Below are 13529 nucleotides of genomic sequence, written 5' to 3'. Positions count from 1 at the left end.
CGTTAGAGCTTATTAACTAATAATATAGTAGCTTTAAGTAGTTATTTAAAAGTAAAGTCTTTTTAGTAGTATAGTATAGAAAGAGAAAAAGATACTAAAACTATCTTAAAATTATTACTTCTAAATATATAGTAGGCTTATAATATATATTAGCTTATAATATATAACTTTATATAGCTAGATTATTAATATATATATATAGTTAGAGAACAAAACTCTAAAAGAATTTTTTTAAACTTCTATCTCTTATTATACTATATCTAGAAGAGCTAGCTCTATAGAAATTTTCTAGAAATCTTTACTATATTATAAATACTATATACTATAAGTTTTATTTATTATTATAGAGATATAATACTACTTACTAGAAGTAAAGTAGATTTTTTCTTAAAAGTTTATTAAATACGTATAGCTTTTTAATTACGTAATATATCTTAGTATAACCTTAGCATAAGGTGTAATATTCTATAAAGAATATATATATAAATTTTTATAGAAAAATATTAAGGTTTTGCTTAGTTATTTAAGAAAAACGAGTTGACTTTCGTTGATTTTCCTTGCCAAGAAATCGTGGGGGGTTCGCCCGTGTGGGGCTTTCGCCCGTGAAGCCCGATTAACTTAATGTGTGGCATTCTTCCAGAAACTTCCATAATAGTCACGTGATGGTTATCTTTAGCAGCCGCGCTGATTACTATTCCGGAGTCGGGTTTTTATATATTCCGAGCATCTGCAGGAGAGCCGTGACAGCGGATGCAGAGTCTCCTACGACGCGTACTATCCTTTTGCATCCGTCTGCGACTCTGGGAACGCGCGCGACGAAGTGCGAGCGGCTCGTATGTAGCATCCGCATTGGCCCCCTCTGTACGCCTAATTGTGGACACGTAGCCATATTTCCGGGCCGTCACCTCAACCATCCACCACCTCTCTCCAACTCCGTCAGCGACTGACAACACTGTCGATCGCGTCTACAGCAGCATACGCTTACTCGAAAACCGGCAACGCGACGAGCCTCTACGTTAGGGCCGGTATCCGCATTATTGCCGGCGTCGCTTCCCCAAACCCCTCGCGCTGCGCCATTCGGCCCGCCTATGCTCGCTCCTCGATTACCTCTCGACACAACTCCATTTCCATCCGCTATCTGCGCTTCACTATAAAGTCAGGTGCTTCCTCTTCTTGACACGTGGCTTCGCTAATTACTGGCTCACAGAACAAGGACACCAAGCAAAACTTTTCCTTTGAAAGACGATTATTCTCTTCCCGGCGTCGCCTACTACGCCTCACCTTTAACCACTCCTCTCGTACCGACCTCACACCTCTCCGACCGACCTCATTTCCTCTTCTTCAAGTCGATCGTACTAGGCGCTATATCATCTCTCCGATCAATCGCTAGCCGATTCCATAGGAGACATCGCAGAGGAAGATGCAGGAGTCTGTCATACAATGGCCACTTGGTTTAGACCTCAAGGATCTGGCTGGCGCAGGCGTTACGGCGATTGTCGCGCGTCTTGATGCCGTTGTCAAGTTCTTCGGGCCGTTAGAATCGCGCTTCTTCGAACGGGAGAAGCTCATCTATCAGCGTCTTGGTCGCGACCACAGCGGCATCGTTCGATATTTTGGCGCCTTGGAAAATTCTCTTATCTTGCAGTTTGCGAGCCAGACATCTATTAGGCAATACGTTGCAAGGCAGAAACAGGTTCCACTTTCTCTCAGGCTTCGTTGGGTTGAACAACTTTTCGATGCCGTGCGGTTTATCCATTCAAGGAGCGTGCTCCATGGCGACATATCGTGCAATAATGTTTTCCTCGACGACAATCTCGATGTGAAGCTTGGTGATTTCGCCGGCTCAGCTATTGACGACCTTCCACCACTCGTCTGTTATGAGACCAGTCACGAACTTCCTGGCGAAGATATCTCAACGAGGACCGAACTCTTTGCCCTCGGTTCTACCGTTTATGAGATAATAACTGGCTCGAAGCCATACAAGGATCTACCTGATCACGAAGTATCTGCTGCTTTCTCTGAGGGTCGCTATCCTAATCTAGAATCTGTCCCTGCATTCAGGAACACGATTATGAGATGTTGGAGGCAGAGTTATGCGACCGCAGAAGAAGCCCTTCGAGATATAAAATTAGAGGGTACGTTCAATTCTTCAGCTAAGCTGCAAAAGCTGATTATTCGTCTAGTCGCTACCATTAAAGAGACGTAAGGCGCAACCAACGGAACTTAGAAAGCTTGAGCTGGCCTTGGATGCAATCGAAGCACTGTCCAAAACGGTGCGTGTGTTCGTAAGATGCCGGCGCTGGCGGGCAGCGATGCAGAGAGGAGCTCGAGAGGGTGTAGGGGTAAAGAACAGCCTGACTGGCGACGGACAGACTAAGAGACGCTTGAAACTTCTGCTAAAGCAAGCGGTCTGCTCTCACGTCGTAAGAATGAATCGTGGAAGACCCGGTCCCTGCTAGACTTGATGCTCGCAGCTCCCGCATTGCTCGTCGCGAGAAGGCAACTCCGCTGACTCATCTCCAGCGGCGCGGAAAATCTATATTTCCTAAGCCAAGGCGAAGGATGCTAGGACTTCGTTGAAGCAGCCATCTAATTTTATGCCCCAACCTCAACCGGCCCAACTTTCGTTTCAAGCTCTCAGTACAGTACCTGCGGCGCCTACCCCATTTTTATTATATCGTTTATTACTCATACGGCCGATCGATTTTCCCTAGGCCCTTGGTAGCCTATCCGTCCGCCCTTCGCCTCGCTCCAGGCGAACCCGAGCCTCCACCCCAGAACGGAAATAAGTTATCGAAGCCAACGGGATCCTCCAGACTACTGAACGTTCGGGGCGTCATGAAACAACGTTGTCTTTTGGGAAGGAAATACTGCAAGTTACCGAACGTTACGATGAGGTTGATGGAAAGTTCCCCTTTACTGGAACGGTCGTCGTCTACCGATCTGGTGACTCTGTGTTCCACGCCTTGCTCAAGGGAGTCCAAAAGCCACCACCGAATGGTTTTCAACAGCTTGTCAACATCCTGCCACAGCACGGCGTCTTGATTCCTCCAGAAGCTTACGCACCACTCTTCCCTTCGGACGGATCTCTGGGAAGAGCTCCAAACTCTCTACCTGTAAAATACCTTTATCAAGCGCCCTAACCTCACCGTCTTTGACCGGTATATTGATCGAGGCAGGCCGAATGCCATGGCCAAAGCCGTCTTGTCCGAAGCGAAAGTTTGTGAGATACTCCGGCGCAATCCGCATCCAAATATCGCCGAATACCGTGGCTGCGAGGTCTCACGCGATTGGCGCATCACTGGACTCTGCTGGGCCAAGCTAACCGACTCATTAATGCAGCGCGTCAATCCGCATTACAAAGGGAAAGGAATATTCAGATATACTCCCGGCAGCTTGAAGGACAAAGACGGTGTTTTACAGAAGATCAAGGCTGGTATCCAACACCTTCATCAATTAGGCCTTGTCCACAACGATATCGACCCCTCAAAACATTATGTTTGATGAGGACAACCCTGTAATCACAGATTTCGATTCTTGCAGGCCTATTGGCTGCAGTCTGGAAGAGGTTGGACGCACATACCAGTGGTTTGATGAAAATATCAACACTGCTTCACCAGCCAATGACCTTAATGCTTTGGAAGAAATACGAGAGTGGCTGGGTGAAGGGGAATTGAAGAACTTTCAATTTACGTCATAGCATGAACGTGGCTTATTCTGCAGTTGTTGGAAAAGGAAGATATTTGCTACATCTCAGCAGAACAAGTAACCACAATTGATATCGTATTGATCAGTTTGTAGTTGGCTCTTCATTCGCAACCCATATTTATCGCACTTAGTATCGTACACTGCAGAGCTATAGAGCCCGGTTGGAGTTAGCTTCATAAAGTTTGACGTCTGTAGACCGACTCCCGAGGAGGCCGTTGTTGTTGCTCGAAGTGTCGTGGAATAGGGAATAGATGCGACATAGGATCCGTGACGGAGGGATGCGAGATCCTGAGGACCAGCAGGAAAGGCGGGGGTGAGGAGGTGGGAGGTGGGAGGTGGCCTTGCCGCGAAAGCGAGCGAGCGGGTTATTCTTCCAAATGTCCAGATCGAGGGAGGGATAAGGATATTCACATCATTGGCGTTCATGAATCTCAGGGCGCCAGCGATGGGTCCGCCAGGGGTATCATCAGCAGAACGTTGTCAGCGCCACATTTCTAGCGACTGCAGTGTCTCTGTTCATTCAGTAATTGGTGGCCAGCGATTCTTCCGCCAGAGATTAGGAAGGCGTGTCGCTAGAAAAGCCAGACTAAGCCTTATGTGACAGTTCAACTTCATTTACCTGCACGATTGGTCAGTTCTCCAGCTATTTCTCCAGCTCAGGGCCCGATTCCAACTCTGAGGACCGTCCTCTATCCAATCAACATTAGTAATACCTTTGCGTTCTCGGCGGTAACTCTCGCGATTGAAGTAGATTGGCTGTGAATACTCAAGATGAAGCTGCTATGCCTCTCCGGCGCCTAGCATGTCAGCGCGAAGATACGGCACAGCAACTTGGCTATCGATCGTGTCCATATTAGGAAGAATTGCTGTGCCGTATTGCAAATTACTTGTCTCCAGATTGTGTATAAATATTCGTGTAGTCCGATGCTATTATCTCGTCACACGCACACCAATTTCTCGAACGCATCGCCTTATTCTCTTTCGTTCGACTCTTCTCTGCAAGTACATTGCCCTTGTTCCAATGTCTAAAGTTTTCAAGGACTTTAAAAAGCATATCATCAACGAAAAGCTCTATAAGAAGTTTTTCAACAACCAGAATCCAGGTCAACGCATTGTTCCAAACAACAACAAAGTCGAGAACGCACAGCACCAACTTCGCGTCGATGCTGGCGAGGTAGCAGACGGTCACAAGAACATCTACCTCCAAGTCAACAGTGAGGCCAAGAACACAGCACTCAAGAAGTTCAGAAGCAAGCATGGTACCCACGCGAACATCGCCACCGCTGAAATCAAGGTGGATACTCCCGAAAATAAGCAGCAGCAAGAGGTTGAGGAAGCCTTAGAAGAAATGACCAAGCAGTACCGATCGAAGATCGGTTGAGAGGTGCGTGAAATTGCTCCGGAGGCATGAACTGCTCTGACAGATTCCTGTAGTGGTTCCATCAAGAGATATTCCCTGGGTTGACCTAGCCTTGGTGCGATTTGAGTGTTTAGCTTGCTTCCTCGGGGAAAGGGTGGTAGGGTTTGCTAAGTCGACGCAATTGGGGTATGAAATCAAGCTATAGTGTTTCAGAATTGACATATACCAACCTCTCGAAGAAGTTCTCTCCAATTCTGCTGAACGGGACTCATTTTCGTTTTTAAACAAGATGTGCAAATATTCGAATGAGCTTGGGAAGACTTTCCGTAGTGGGCAAGTATCCCCACCACCGTGGCTTGATAATGAGTAGCCACTTCAGCAATCACGCTATGCGGTGGCATAGATTCTAGCGGATGTCGAACCTCACTCTTTGGTCTATTTCATATTGAACCCACCAAATCCGACGCGGTACACAACGAGGCCACTTTCTGCAAGGCAACGCCTTGCCACTCTGGCCTGTATGGCGGATAAAAACTCCAGGTGAATCAAGCAACTCATTAACAGTGATGCAGAAAACGTCTACACGTGATTCAATGCGACTGGTTTTGGGTCTATGAACTTTTCAAAAATGGCCAAATTCTCTGCACTCCTTCTGGTGACTTGTTGTACTCATTGCTTCTGGACATGATGAGTTGAAGCAACTCCTCGTTCTGCTGCTGTTTCATCGCGAAATCAAGCTGAGGGGCAACCCAACCCTCGGAATCAGTGTCGAGGAGCGTTCTGGCGATTTCTTGGACTCTATGAAAGTTGCGATATTCCTCAAACTGTTGGTCGTGCTTTTGTATGTCGTCCTCGCTGAAACTGAACGGGCATTTACCAGTGAACCCTACATCATTCCACGCCTTGGAGAGCTGGATAAGACAGGCCCGAAGCGGTATTACACCCTCTTCTGATACCTCTCCACATCGAACGAAGAGCTCCCGTAGGAATGATGGTATAAACAAGGCTTTGTACGCCTGCTTGTTCTGGGACCCACTGGATAATTCATATGCCTTAGCTAACTTAGCTTCCTGTAGCTTAAAGCCAGCGATTTCCTTATCATCTGCGTCCATCTGGTCATAATTTGGCGGTAGCTTAGGGATCTCTGAGCCGAAGGCGTAATCTTCGTCAACCGGCAAGAACTCTGGGAAGCGGGCTTGTAAGAACAAAGGTGAGACTACAATCGACTGCCAATCGATAAGCGAGACAATCTTTGTAGAATCTTCGTTAGAGACGTAAATATTGCCCATGTGGAGGTCGGTGTGCCACAAGACTGGCTGGGACGCCCTATCGATGAGTGTGTCCGAGTCTAGTCTAGACATAACAGCTTTGGCCATTTTTAGGACGGCGATCTGTTCATCGAAGGATCCACGTGGTGGATCAGACGTAGCGGTCGTTGGATTTTGTTCAATGCGCGCAGTCTCGCGTTCTACAAGCGCAATCCCGAAAGAAGATAGACTTGGCCCTGTTGAATAGAGTCAGCTAAGAAGATCATATTCGCATATCCGGCTCACATGGTCCTCGATTGAATCGAGAATGCGAAGATGCTGTCTTGTCCTGAGCATACCACCCTCGTTCGCATGACGGCCCTATGCAGAACTGCCCAGAAGGATCCGCTTCACGCCCCAAAGCGACATATGTATCATCTTCTGACATGGACTCGCAGAGATAGAAACTCCCGCTGGCGGGAAAGCGGATCGCTGCCAATTCGCCCTCTAGCTTCGTCAATTGCTTGACGAGGCAGAACTGATCGTATTCAGTCATTTCTCCCCATTTCTTGAATAGTTGTATCCCAGAAGCCTTTTCCATTATGATATATTCGGCGCCAACAGGATTTGACGGATTGGAACTCCAGGCCAACACCTTGGGAACTGGGACTTGAGTATGCGTATGTACTGCCACCAGCGATATAATTAGTCATGGGTACAATGGCATTTTCATAGATTTGGCGATCTTACGATATTGGAGAACAGCCACTTCAGAGGCGGTTGTGTACTTTGGCGGCCCGGCAATGGAGAACGGAATTTTGGCAATAATTTCGCTTCCATCCTCCCTTCGCAAGAGGAGTGCCTTGCTAAATCCTCCCTCCATCTTCTCGATCGCCTGGACAGGCGAGTGTTGCCCGCCGGTAGATGCGGCTACTGCGCACAGTTGGTCGACGTCAAACTTCACATATCTGCGATGACAGGCGTTGTTTTCATCGACTAGGAAACGCCCGTTCGTGTACTTGAATAATTCTTCGCGACTGATGGGTTTCCCTGTTGCGATTCAGTTTTTGGGCGAAAATGGAGCTGCGCAAGTACTACCCCGACAAGTAATGGAGAGGGCTCGCGAGGACTGAGCCGACACGGAACGTTCACTGCTTTTCCAACACCTCCTGCTGATGGTCCTGAGCGAGAGCCCTAATGGCATGGCAGTCTCGCTTCGTTGTCAGATGTTGTGTTGGTTGGTCGGAATGACTAGAGGGTCGGAGGGTTGGAGGCGCCGCCGAGGCACAAAGAGACTTTTCAGAGCGGCAGTCGCTTAGTCAGACAATGGCTTGGCAGTCCGTGGACTAAAGCTTTACACCTGTAATAAACATTTTCCTCAAAGCCGCCCCATTCCACCCTCGAATCTTTTCTAAAGTTATGACTATTGATCTTCATGGATCATTGCCGTTTATTCTACGACCATCGTCGTATCTACGAACGGGCTTCCATCGCACAGATTCAGTAAGATGTTGCCAAGTGACGCCTCACCCATGCAGCTCTTCCATGCAGTCGATCGAGGCGATTAGGATAGAGTCACGGAGGCGGGGTAGTGTTGTTGCCTGGCTTGGGCCATAGATAAGTAGCCGACCACCCGTCCCATGAATCTCGTCACCGAAGTCCCCAAAACCGCCTCACATACTTGACGATCCTTCTTGCTTCTCTATCTATCAGCAATGTGCACCTTCGTCGAATATACAGTCAAGCTTGCCCAAAGTGCCTTTCTTGATGTTGAAATCAGTATGTCTACCCCCGGCCCACCATACGCCAAATTGACCCTCCGCCAAGTACGATAGCTACGCCAACGAACGCAAACACGACTGAGAGCTGGACTGGAGTTATTAAGGAGGATATGGCGAAGCGACGCGCGGAAATAGCTCATTAGTGTGAGAAGCGCTGGTTTTAGGTTGAGGATTGTTACATACCTTTAATTTCCTTATGAATACTCGTTGCGTCTGGGTACTCGTCGCGCCAGCACTTGGAAATGATCTTCCCGAGCGGCCCGAGGGAATCTGTTTCCGGAAATTCCCCACGCTCGAAGCGCCTGTCGATCTCGCAATCAGAAAGATCATGATACGGGCTCTGGCCTGTTACGATGTTGTATACCGTAGAACCAAATGCGAAAATATCAGCCTTAATGCAACAAGTATCTCCGGGTCTCCTATAGCTCTCTGTGACCACGACAAGCAGTGGAGATCTATCTAGAGAGGAGCCGGCAAAGTCCGCAACTTTCGCATTGAGGTTTTCATCTAGCAGGATATTGAATAGGTTTAGGTTACCATGGACCACCCCCCTTGCATGCACGAAACAGAGCGCGCTGATGATTTGTTCCGCCCATTGGATCTTCTGCTCGTAGTCGACTTTGTTCGTGCGAATATAACCCTTGAAATCGAAGATGCGAATATACTCAAGGCGAATACCAATGTCATAGGGACCGAGGTATCGCACGATGTTCTTGTGTCCGCCATGTTCCTTGAAGCGTTCGTAAATGCGCCGTTCCACGTCGATATTGTCTTTAGCCCAATCAAGGGAGTACTTAACAACGGTTTGCGAGGCCTCGTCGAGAAGTATTAGACCTGAAATGCCGGATGCCAGGATGTTGGCCCAGCGAAAGCCAGGAGGATATCGAAGGATTCCGTCACTCTCCATGGTGTGGGTTCGAGAGGCGAGTCGGACACTGAGGAGCGGAGGGATGAAAGCGAGCGTGGGGAGTTCGATGCTGGAGACTGATTAGCAGAGTAGATTTGTCTCGAGGCATGCTGTTATACGCATCATCCGAGCACGAAACAGGAGGCGCGCTGGTGAAGAAGCACTCGTGGTCGGGGGAAAGGGGCGCGCAGCAGCTAAGGGGGGGCTTGGCAGTAAGGTCAAAGCTCCGGCCGCTAAGGAAACTCCAGTACGAGCTCTATCAGCGTTTGTTACTGATGCAACAACAACGACTATCGCCGAGCCATATCCGCATGGATCCTGCGCCGCTCTGCTCGCCCGTTGAGGTTGGCACTGTCTCATTATAGCTGCCGGTACGTTGCGTAGGAATTGTCCGGTTACGCTGCAGGCTACCCGACGGGTCTGCCCGCGTCGCAGAACTAACAAACATTTAGTACTGAGCCATACGACACTCGGCTCTTCTCGTGCGCCTACGTCCGCAAACGCTTCGACCTCTACGCATTCCTCTACCTCTCGCAGAACGCTCGATACGTCATATGGGGGAAGCATACCGATGGTGTTATACAGCAGACAGACCAGCCGCGGAATACGTGTTACCTCTGCCTATCCAACTGAGCAGGAAAGAACATGCGATCGCCTTCGCTGGCGGTTTCACGTCATACATCGAGTTTCACTGCGCGATGGGACATCAAACAATTGACAAGGACGCGGAGCTGATCTCCGAGCGACCGGCCGACAACCTACCGCCGACTGGTGGCCGACACGGCGGACAGTCTGACACACCAAGCCCTTCGAGGTCATCCACAGCGACCTATCGAGCAAGTTTTCCCGCCAGAGCCTTGGCGGATCGCGATACTATATTTCGTTTATCGACGGCTCCACCCAACACGCCTAGGTCAAGCTCCTGCCGCGGGAGGCCGACGCCCCGTCGAATGGGTCAGCACAATCAGCCAATTCAGCGATTCACTGGTTCTGCCATCAAGCGTCTTAAATCAGACAATGGTGGTGAGTATATCGCCTCCCGCCTTCAATATTTCCTTCGGCGGAAAGGCAAAGTGCACGACACCGTACCGCCAGCTCCGCCCGGTCCACGTTCTTTTCCAGCCATCTCCAGAAAGCTGCCGCCATGGTATTATGAGTGGCGGGGAGAGGGACGGGGAGAGGGACGGGGAGAGGTTTGCGGTGTTTGCGGAAGACGTGGCAGCTCGCGGGAAGGCGTTGGGCTTTCGCTCAGGCGGCCGCTGAGGCAGCGAGTCGGCGATGGAGGTGGCCCACTCTGCAAGACACGGTTGACCTGTCATGAGGAGACTCTTACAGGCGACGCGAAACGGGAACCGGAATTGCGTCGCTGGGTTCCGGCCCTCGGTGGACCTGAATGGCAGGCAACATTACGTCCTAACCGCTACTACGTGGCTCGATAGAACGGATGCGCAATACGAGTTTAGTCTCTCTAATAGTGCTTTTCGGTGCCATACGATTGCAGAATTAATGCGCGCGTACAGAGCAAGAAGGTAATAATCTTAGCCCATATAAATCGGTCGTTGTGACCTACCAATCTGCCACACAAATAAGAACATGCCACGACTATTATATCCCTTCCAAGCATCGTTCAAAAACCTAGGACTATGCAGGTAGCGAGAAGGCCATGCAGCGACTCCAATTTCATAGGCTTAGGAGATGTGCGTCATAGCGGACGCCTTACCCGTTTAATTGCGTGACAGGGTGGTCGTTGTTCGTGCACGTGACACTAGAAATGTTCGATGGTGGGGCAGGCAGCAGCTCCGAGGAATAGCCGCCCGAGATTTATTTCATATGATCTTGCCGTTGGGCACCAGCGCCTGAGCCATGCGCTTTATCAACTTCACGACACGTCCGCGTGCCAGTCTCTCCTTCCGCCATAGTGAACGGTTGCGACACAGTTAACTTCAGTCTCAGACCGACGAAACGGCGAGCTTTCGAATCATCCAGGTAAATATCAACCGACTTGTCCAGTCCTTCGACGAGTATGCTGACATGTCTCCGCGCGAATGTAGCCTTCTTTACCTGCCTATTTCATTCCCTCACTAGAAAGTTGGCCCTGGAGACTAGCTACTTCGTACGCAACTACGCCACCTGGTACCACCTTAATACAATGGGCATTGAGCTAATTATTACCGTCACCAGGTCACCTTCTCTCTTCCACAAGACCCTCATTCCGCAAGCGCGCGCATATACCAATATGGCTGGAGACGGCACAACCGCGGTCGGTAATATGAGCGATGAGGAGTTGGAGAAGAAGGCCAAGGAGTTGGTATGGCGAGTGAACAACCAAGTTATGTATTTCTGACTAGAATGCAGTGTGGAGGAGAAGACCTTGTTATAGGCCCGGAAAAGACTGGAAAACCTCTCGAGCCGGTTGAACCGTCAGTTCGTGCCATACTGGTGAAGATGGACGGTCGTAGAGCAACCCACTAAAACCTTCCCCCACGGCGGATGACGGTACGGTTATGTATAGATGTTCCTACCTCAATGTACTTTGATTACTTCACTATCTAATGTAGCCTCCGGTGCGCGCTACCTGACGAACATATACAACATATATGGGAGGAGGCCTTGGAGGAATCACACGCTAGCGGCTTTAAGATATTATTCATTCATTTACACGAACGCGCCGTATCATGATCTAATCGTTGACTACAAACGAGGAACAGGTAGACAGCCGAGCTCTATCTAAGTGTGGCAATGAACTCCTCCTTCGTCATTTTCCCGCTGTCCACGAAGGCTCTGACCTCTTCTGCCTTCTCCAAGGCATCATCGTACTGCTTCAACTCGCGCACCTTCCGTGCCGCGAACGCGTCGAGCTCTTCTGCGTTGTCAAATTCCTTCTCACGCCTCTTCCACTCCGCAGGACCCAAGTGTTGACGTAGCTGTGTAAAGGGGAAGCTGTGCTGGTCGTTGAAGCCAACTAAGAGGAGCATGTGCAGCCACATGGCCCCCGAGTCCTGCGACCACTTGACGAGACTAGAGAGCTCTTTCTCTTCGTGCCCTAGCATTTTGGCCTCCTCTTCCTCCAGGACACGTTTGAAAGTCTCTAAGTACCTGAAGTACTGGGCGGCAATCTTAGGCGGCTCATCGTCCTTACAGTCCCACGCGCTGTTGACAGGTCTATCCTGGAGAAGCCACCACGGCGCCGAGCCAAACAGCTGGGCGGGCCCGATGTATGACCACTCGAGGTCCACCACCCCAACGACAGTGAGGTTTTCCTTGCTTCTTACAATCAGGTTCGCCAAACCAAGGTCGTCGCAAATTAGCTTGAACTTCCCATGGTCGTACTTTGCGTTGATGAAGTCTGGTATTAGGGATTTCACGGCCTTGAACGCCTTGAATTTGTTTTTGGCATCATATGGACTATCAATCGAGTTTGGCTGGTGGATGAGTTGCTCCAAGTCCTGCCCAGCGACGTACTGGAAGTACTCGGTCGTGGTCGCGAAGCCCTGGTGTCGGTCACCTATATAGAGATTGCTCAGTTAACGTGCTTAGTTAGAACCCTAATAAGGGAATTGCACAGAAATAAGAAGTGAAAGGAAAGCGACAAGACGTACCAAAAGTGTCGACTCCTCCGCTCTGTAGGATGCTATGCGCCTTGAATGTCAGCGGCCGTATCGGCAAGGGGCATTCAGCCTCAGCTCTTGGCGACGGCAGGCTGCCGATCCTGTCAAAGTCGAGTTTGAAAAGCTGGAGCAGAAAATTCGCAAACTGCCTGTAGATGAATTCGATATAGCCATCGTCGATGTCCTCTCTCATGAGTCGTGTAGGGCGCTCGGCATTAGGGTCCTTAAGAAGGTCGTTAAGGCTTACGCCGTCGACGAAGTCCATGATGATGAAGGGACCCAGGCCAAGTGGGTTGCCAGCAGCGGGACCCCACGCATGGACTTTAGGGACGGGAATAGTGGTCCCCTCGCGGATAAGACTTAACGCCTTCACCTCTATGGCAACCTTCTCGTCAGCATAGCCATCGTGAACTTTTCCCACACGAGGGAAACGGACCATCCAGGCGGTGCCATCGGGGAAGGTTATCTTCATGCCGGCATTAAACGCACCATAGTAAAAGGTACCCTCGAGTCGGCAGGGAAGTTGGTCAGGATGGAAGGTCGATACCCATTAACAGAGAAAGCCCTTTCCGTATGTCTCGTTCACCTTGTCGACCTAAAGTTGGCCTTGTACTTCGTAGCCGAGATCGATCAACGCGTTATAGTCCATTGTGTTCGGGAAGGCTTTAATAGTTGAGCACTTAAGGGAGTGCGACTTTGGTGAACGAGTTAGCTAAGAGAGGGAGCGAAGGGGCTGGCACGCGGCTAGCAAAATTCGCCGCATACCAAATACCGTAATTAGTTATCGAACGCTTGGGCTTATCTAACGCCTACTTTTTAGTGTCTCTTACCTCTTCTAAAATAAAAACTATAATAGATAAATAAATAAAATTTTAGTATAACATACTTTACTAGCAAATACTCTATACTACTAAACGC

At 49.4% G+C, this 13529-nt stretch overlaps 7 protein-coding genes across 7 annotated transcripts; 4 read left to right on the top strand and 3 right to left on the bottom strand.

The window, feature by feature from the left end:
* Positions 1-1420: 1420 nt before the first annotated feature.
* BU26DRAFT_508532 (kinase-like protein) lies at positions 1421-2206 on the top strand (the record flags this gene model as incomplete). The annotated part of the gene is made up of 2 exons (XM_033827087.1): positions 1421-2135; positions 2184-2206. The coding sequence occupies 2 exons, from the start codon at positions 1421-1423 to the stop codon at positions 2204-2206; spliced, it is 738 nt and encodes a 245-aa protein (XP_033680233.1).
* Positions 2207-3189: 983 nt separating this feature from the next.
* On the top strand, positions 3190-3700 carry BU26DRAFT_533260 (uncharacterized protein; the record flags this gene model as incomplete). Its single annotated transcript, XM_033831144.1, has 2 exons — positions 3190-3465; positions 3509-3700. 2 exons carry the CDS (start codon positions 3190-3192, stop codon positions 3698-3700), a joined length of 468 nt encoding a protein of 155 aa, XP_033680232.1.
* A 959-nt stretch (positions 3701-4659) lies between these two features.
* BU26DRAFT_79010 (uncharacterized protein) lies at positions 4660-5245 on the top strand. The gene is made up of 2 exons (XM_033836343.1): positions 4660-5092; positions 5143-5245. Exon 1 carries the CDS (start codon positions 4730-4732, stop codon positions 5087-5089), a length of 360 nt encoding a protein of 119 aa, XP_033680231.1. The 5' UTR covers positions 4660-4729; the 3' UTR covers positions 5090-5092; positions 5143-5245.
* Positions 5246-5590: 345 nt separating this feature from the next.
* BU26DRAFT_542518 (uncharacterized protein) lies at positions 5591-7550 on the bottom strand. The gene is made up of 4 exons (XM_033831653.1): positions 7414-7550; positions 7066-7365; positions 6622-7002; positions 5591-6572 (listed from the first exon to the last, which is right to left on the bottom strand). Exons 1-4 carry the CDS (start codon positions 7517-7519, stop codon positions 5680-5682), a joined length of 1680 nt encoding a protein of 559 aa, XP_033680230.1. The 5' UTR covers positions 7520-7550; the 3' UTR covers positions 5591-5679.
* A 666-nt stretch (positions 7551-8216) lies between these two features.
* BU26DRAFT_522324 (kinase-like protein) lies at positions 8217-9076 on the bottom strand. The gene has a single exon (XM_033829764.1). It carries the CDS (start codon positions 9001-9003, stop codon positions 8272-8274), a length of 732 nt encoding a protein of 243 aa, XP_033680229.1. The 5' UTR covers positions 9004-9076; the 3' UTR covers positions 8217-8271.
* Positions 9077-9277: 201 nt separating this feature from the next.
* On the top strand, positions 9278-10599 carry BU26DRAFT_522323 (uncharacterized protein). Its single transcript, XM_033829763.1, has 2 exons — positions 9278-9374; positions 9456-10599. The coding sequence occupies exon 2, from the start codon at positions 9558-9560 to the stop codon at positions 10440-10442; it is 885 nt and encodes a 294-aa protein (XP_033680228.1). The 5' UTR covers positions 9278-9374; positions 9456-9557; the 3' UTR covers positions 10443-10599.
* Positions 10600-11713: 1114 nt separating this feature from the next.
* BU26DRAFT_522320 (uncharacterized protein) lies at positions 11714-13100 on the bottom strand. The gene is made up of 3 exons (XM_033829762.1): positions 13048-13100; positions 12603-12986; positions 11714-12508 (listed from the first exon to the last, which is right to left on the bottom strand). Exons 2-3 carry the CDS (start codon positions 12874-12876, stop codon positions 11727-11729), a joined length of 1056 nt encoding a protein of 351 aa, XP_033680227.1. The 5' UTR covers positions 12877-12986; positions 13048-13100; the 3' UTR covers positions 11714-11726.
* Positions 13101-13529: the final 429 nt, after the last annotated feature.

Source organism: Trematosphaeria pertusa (assembly GCF_010094035.1).
Source record: "Trematosphaeria pertusa strain CBS 122368 unplaced genomic scaffold BU26scaffold_13, whole genome shotgun sequence".
NCBI classification, from domain to species: Eukaryota; Fungi; Ascomycota; class Dothideomycetes; order Pleosporales; family Trematosphaeriaceae; genus Trematosphaeria; species Trematosphaeria pertusa.
Note: the sequence above shows the minus strand (reverse complement) of the source record. Positions and strands in the feature narration are given on the sequence as shown.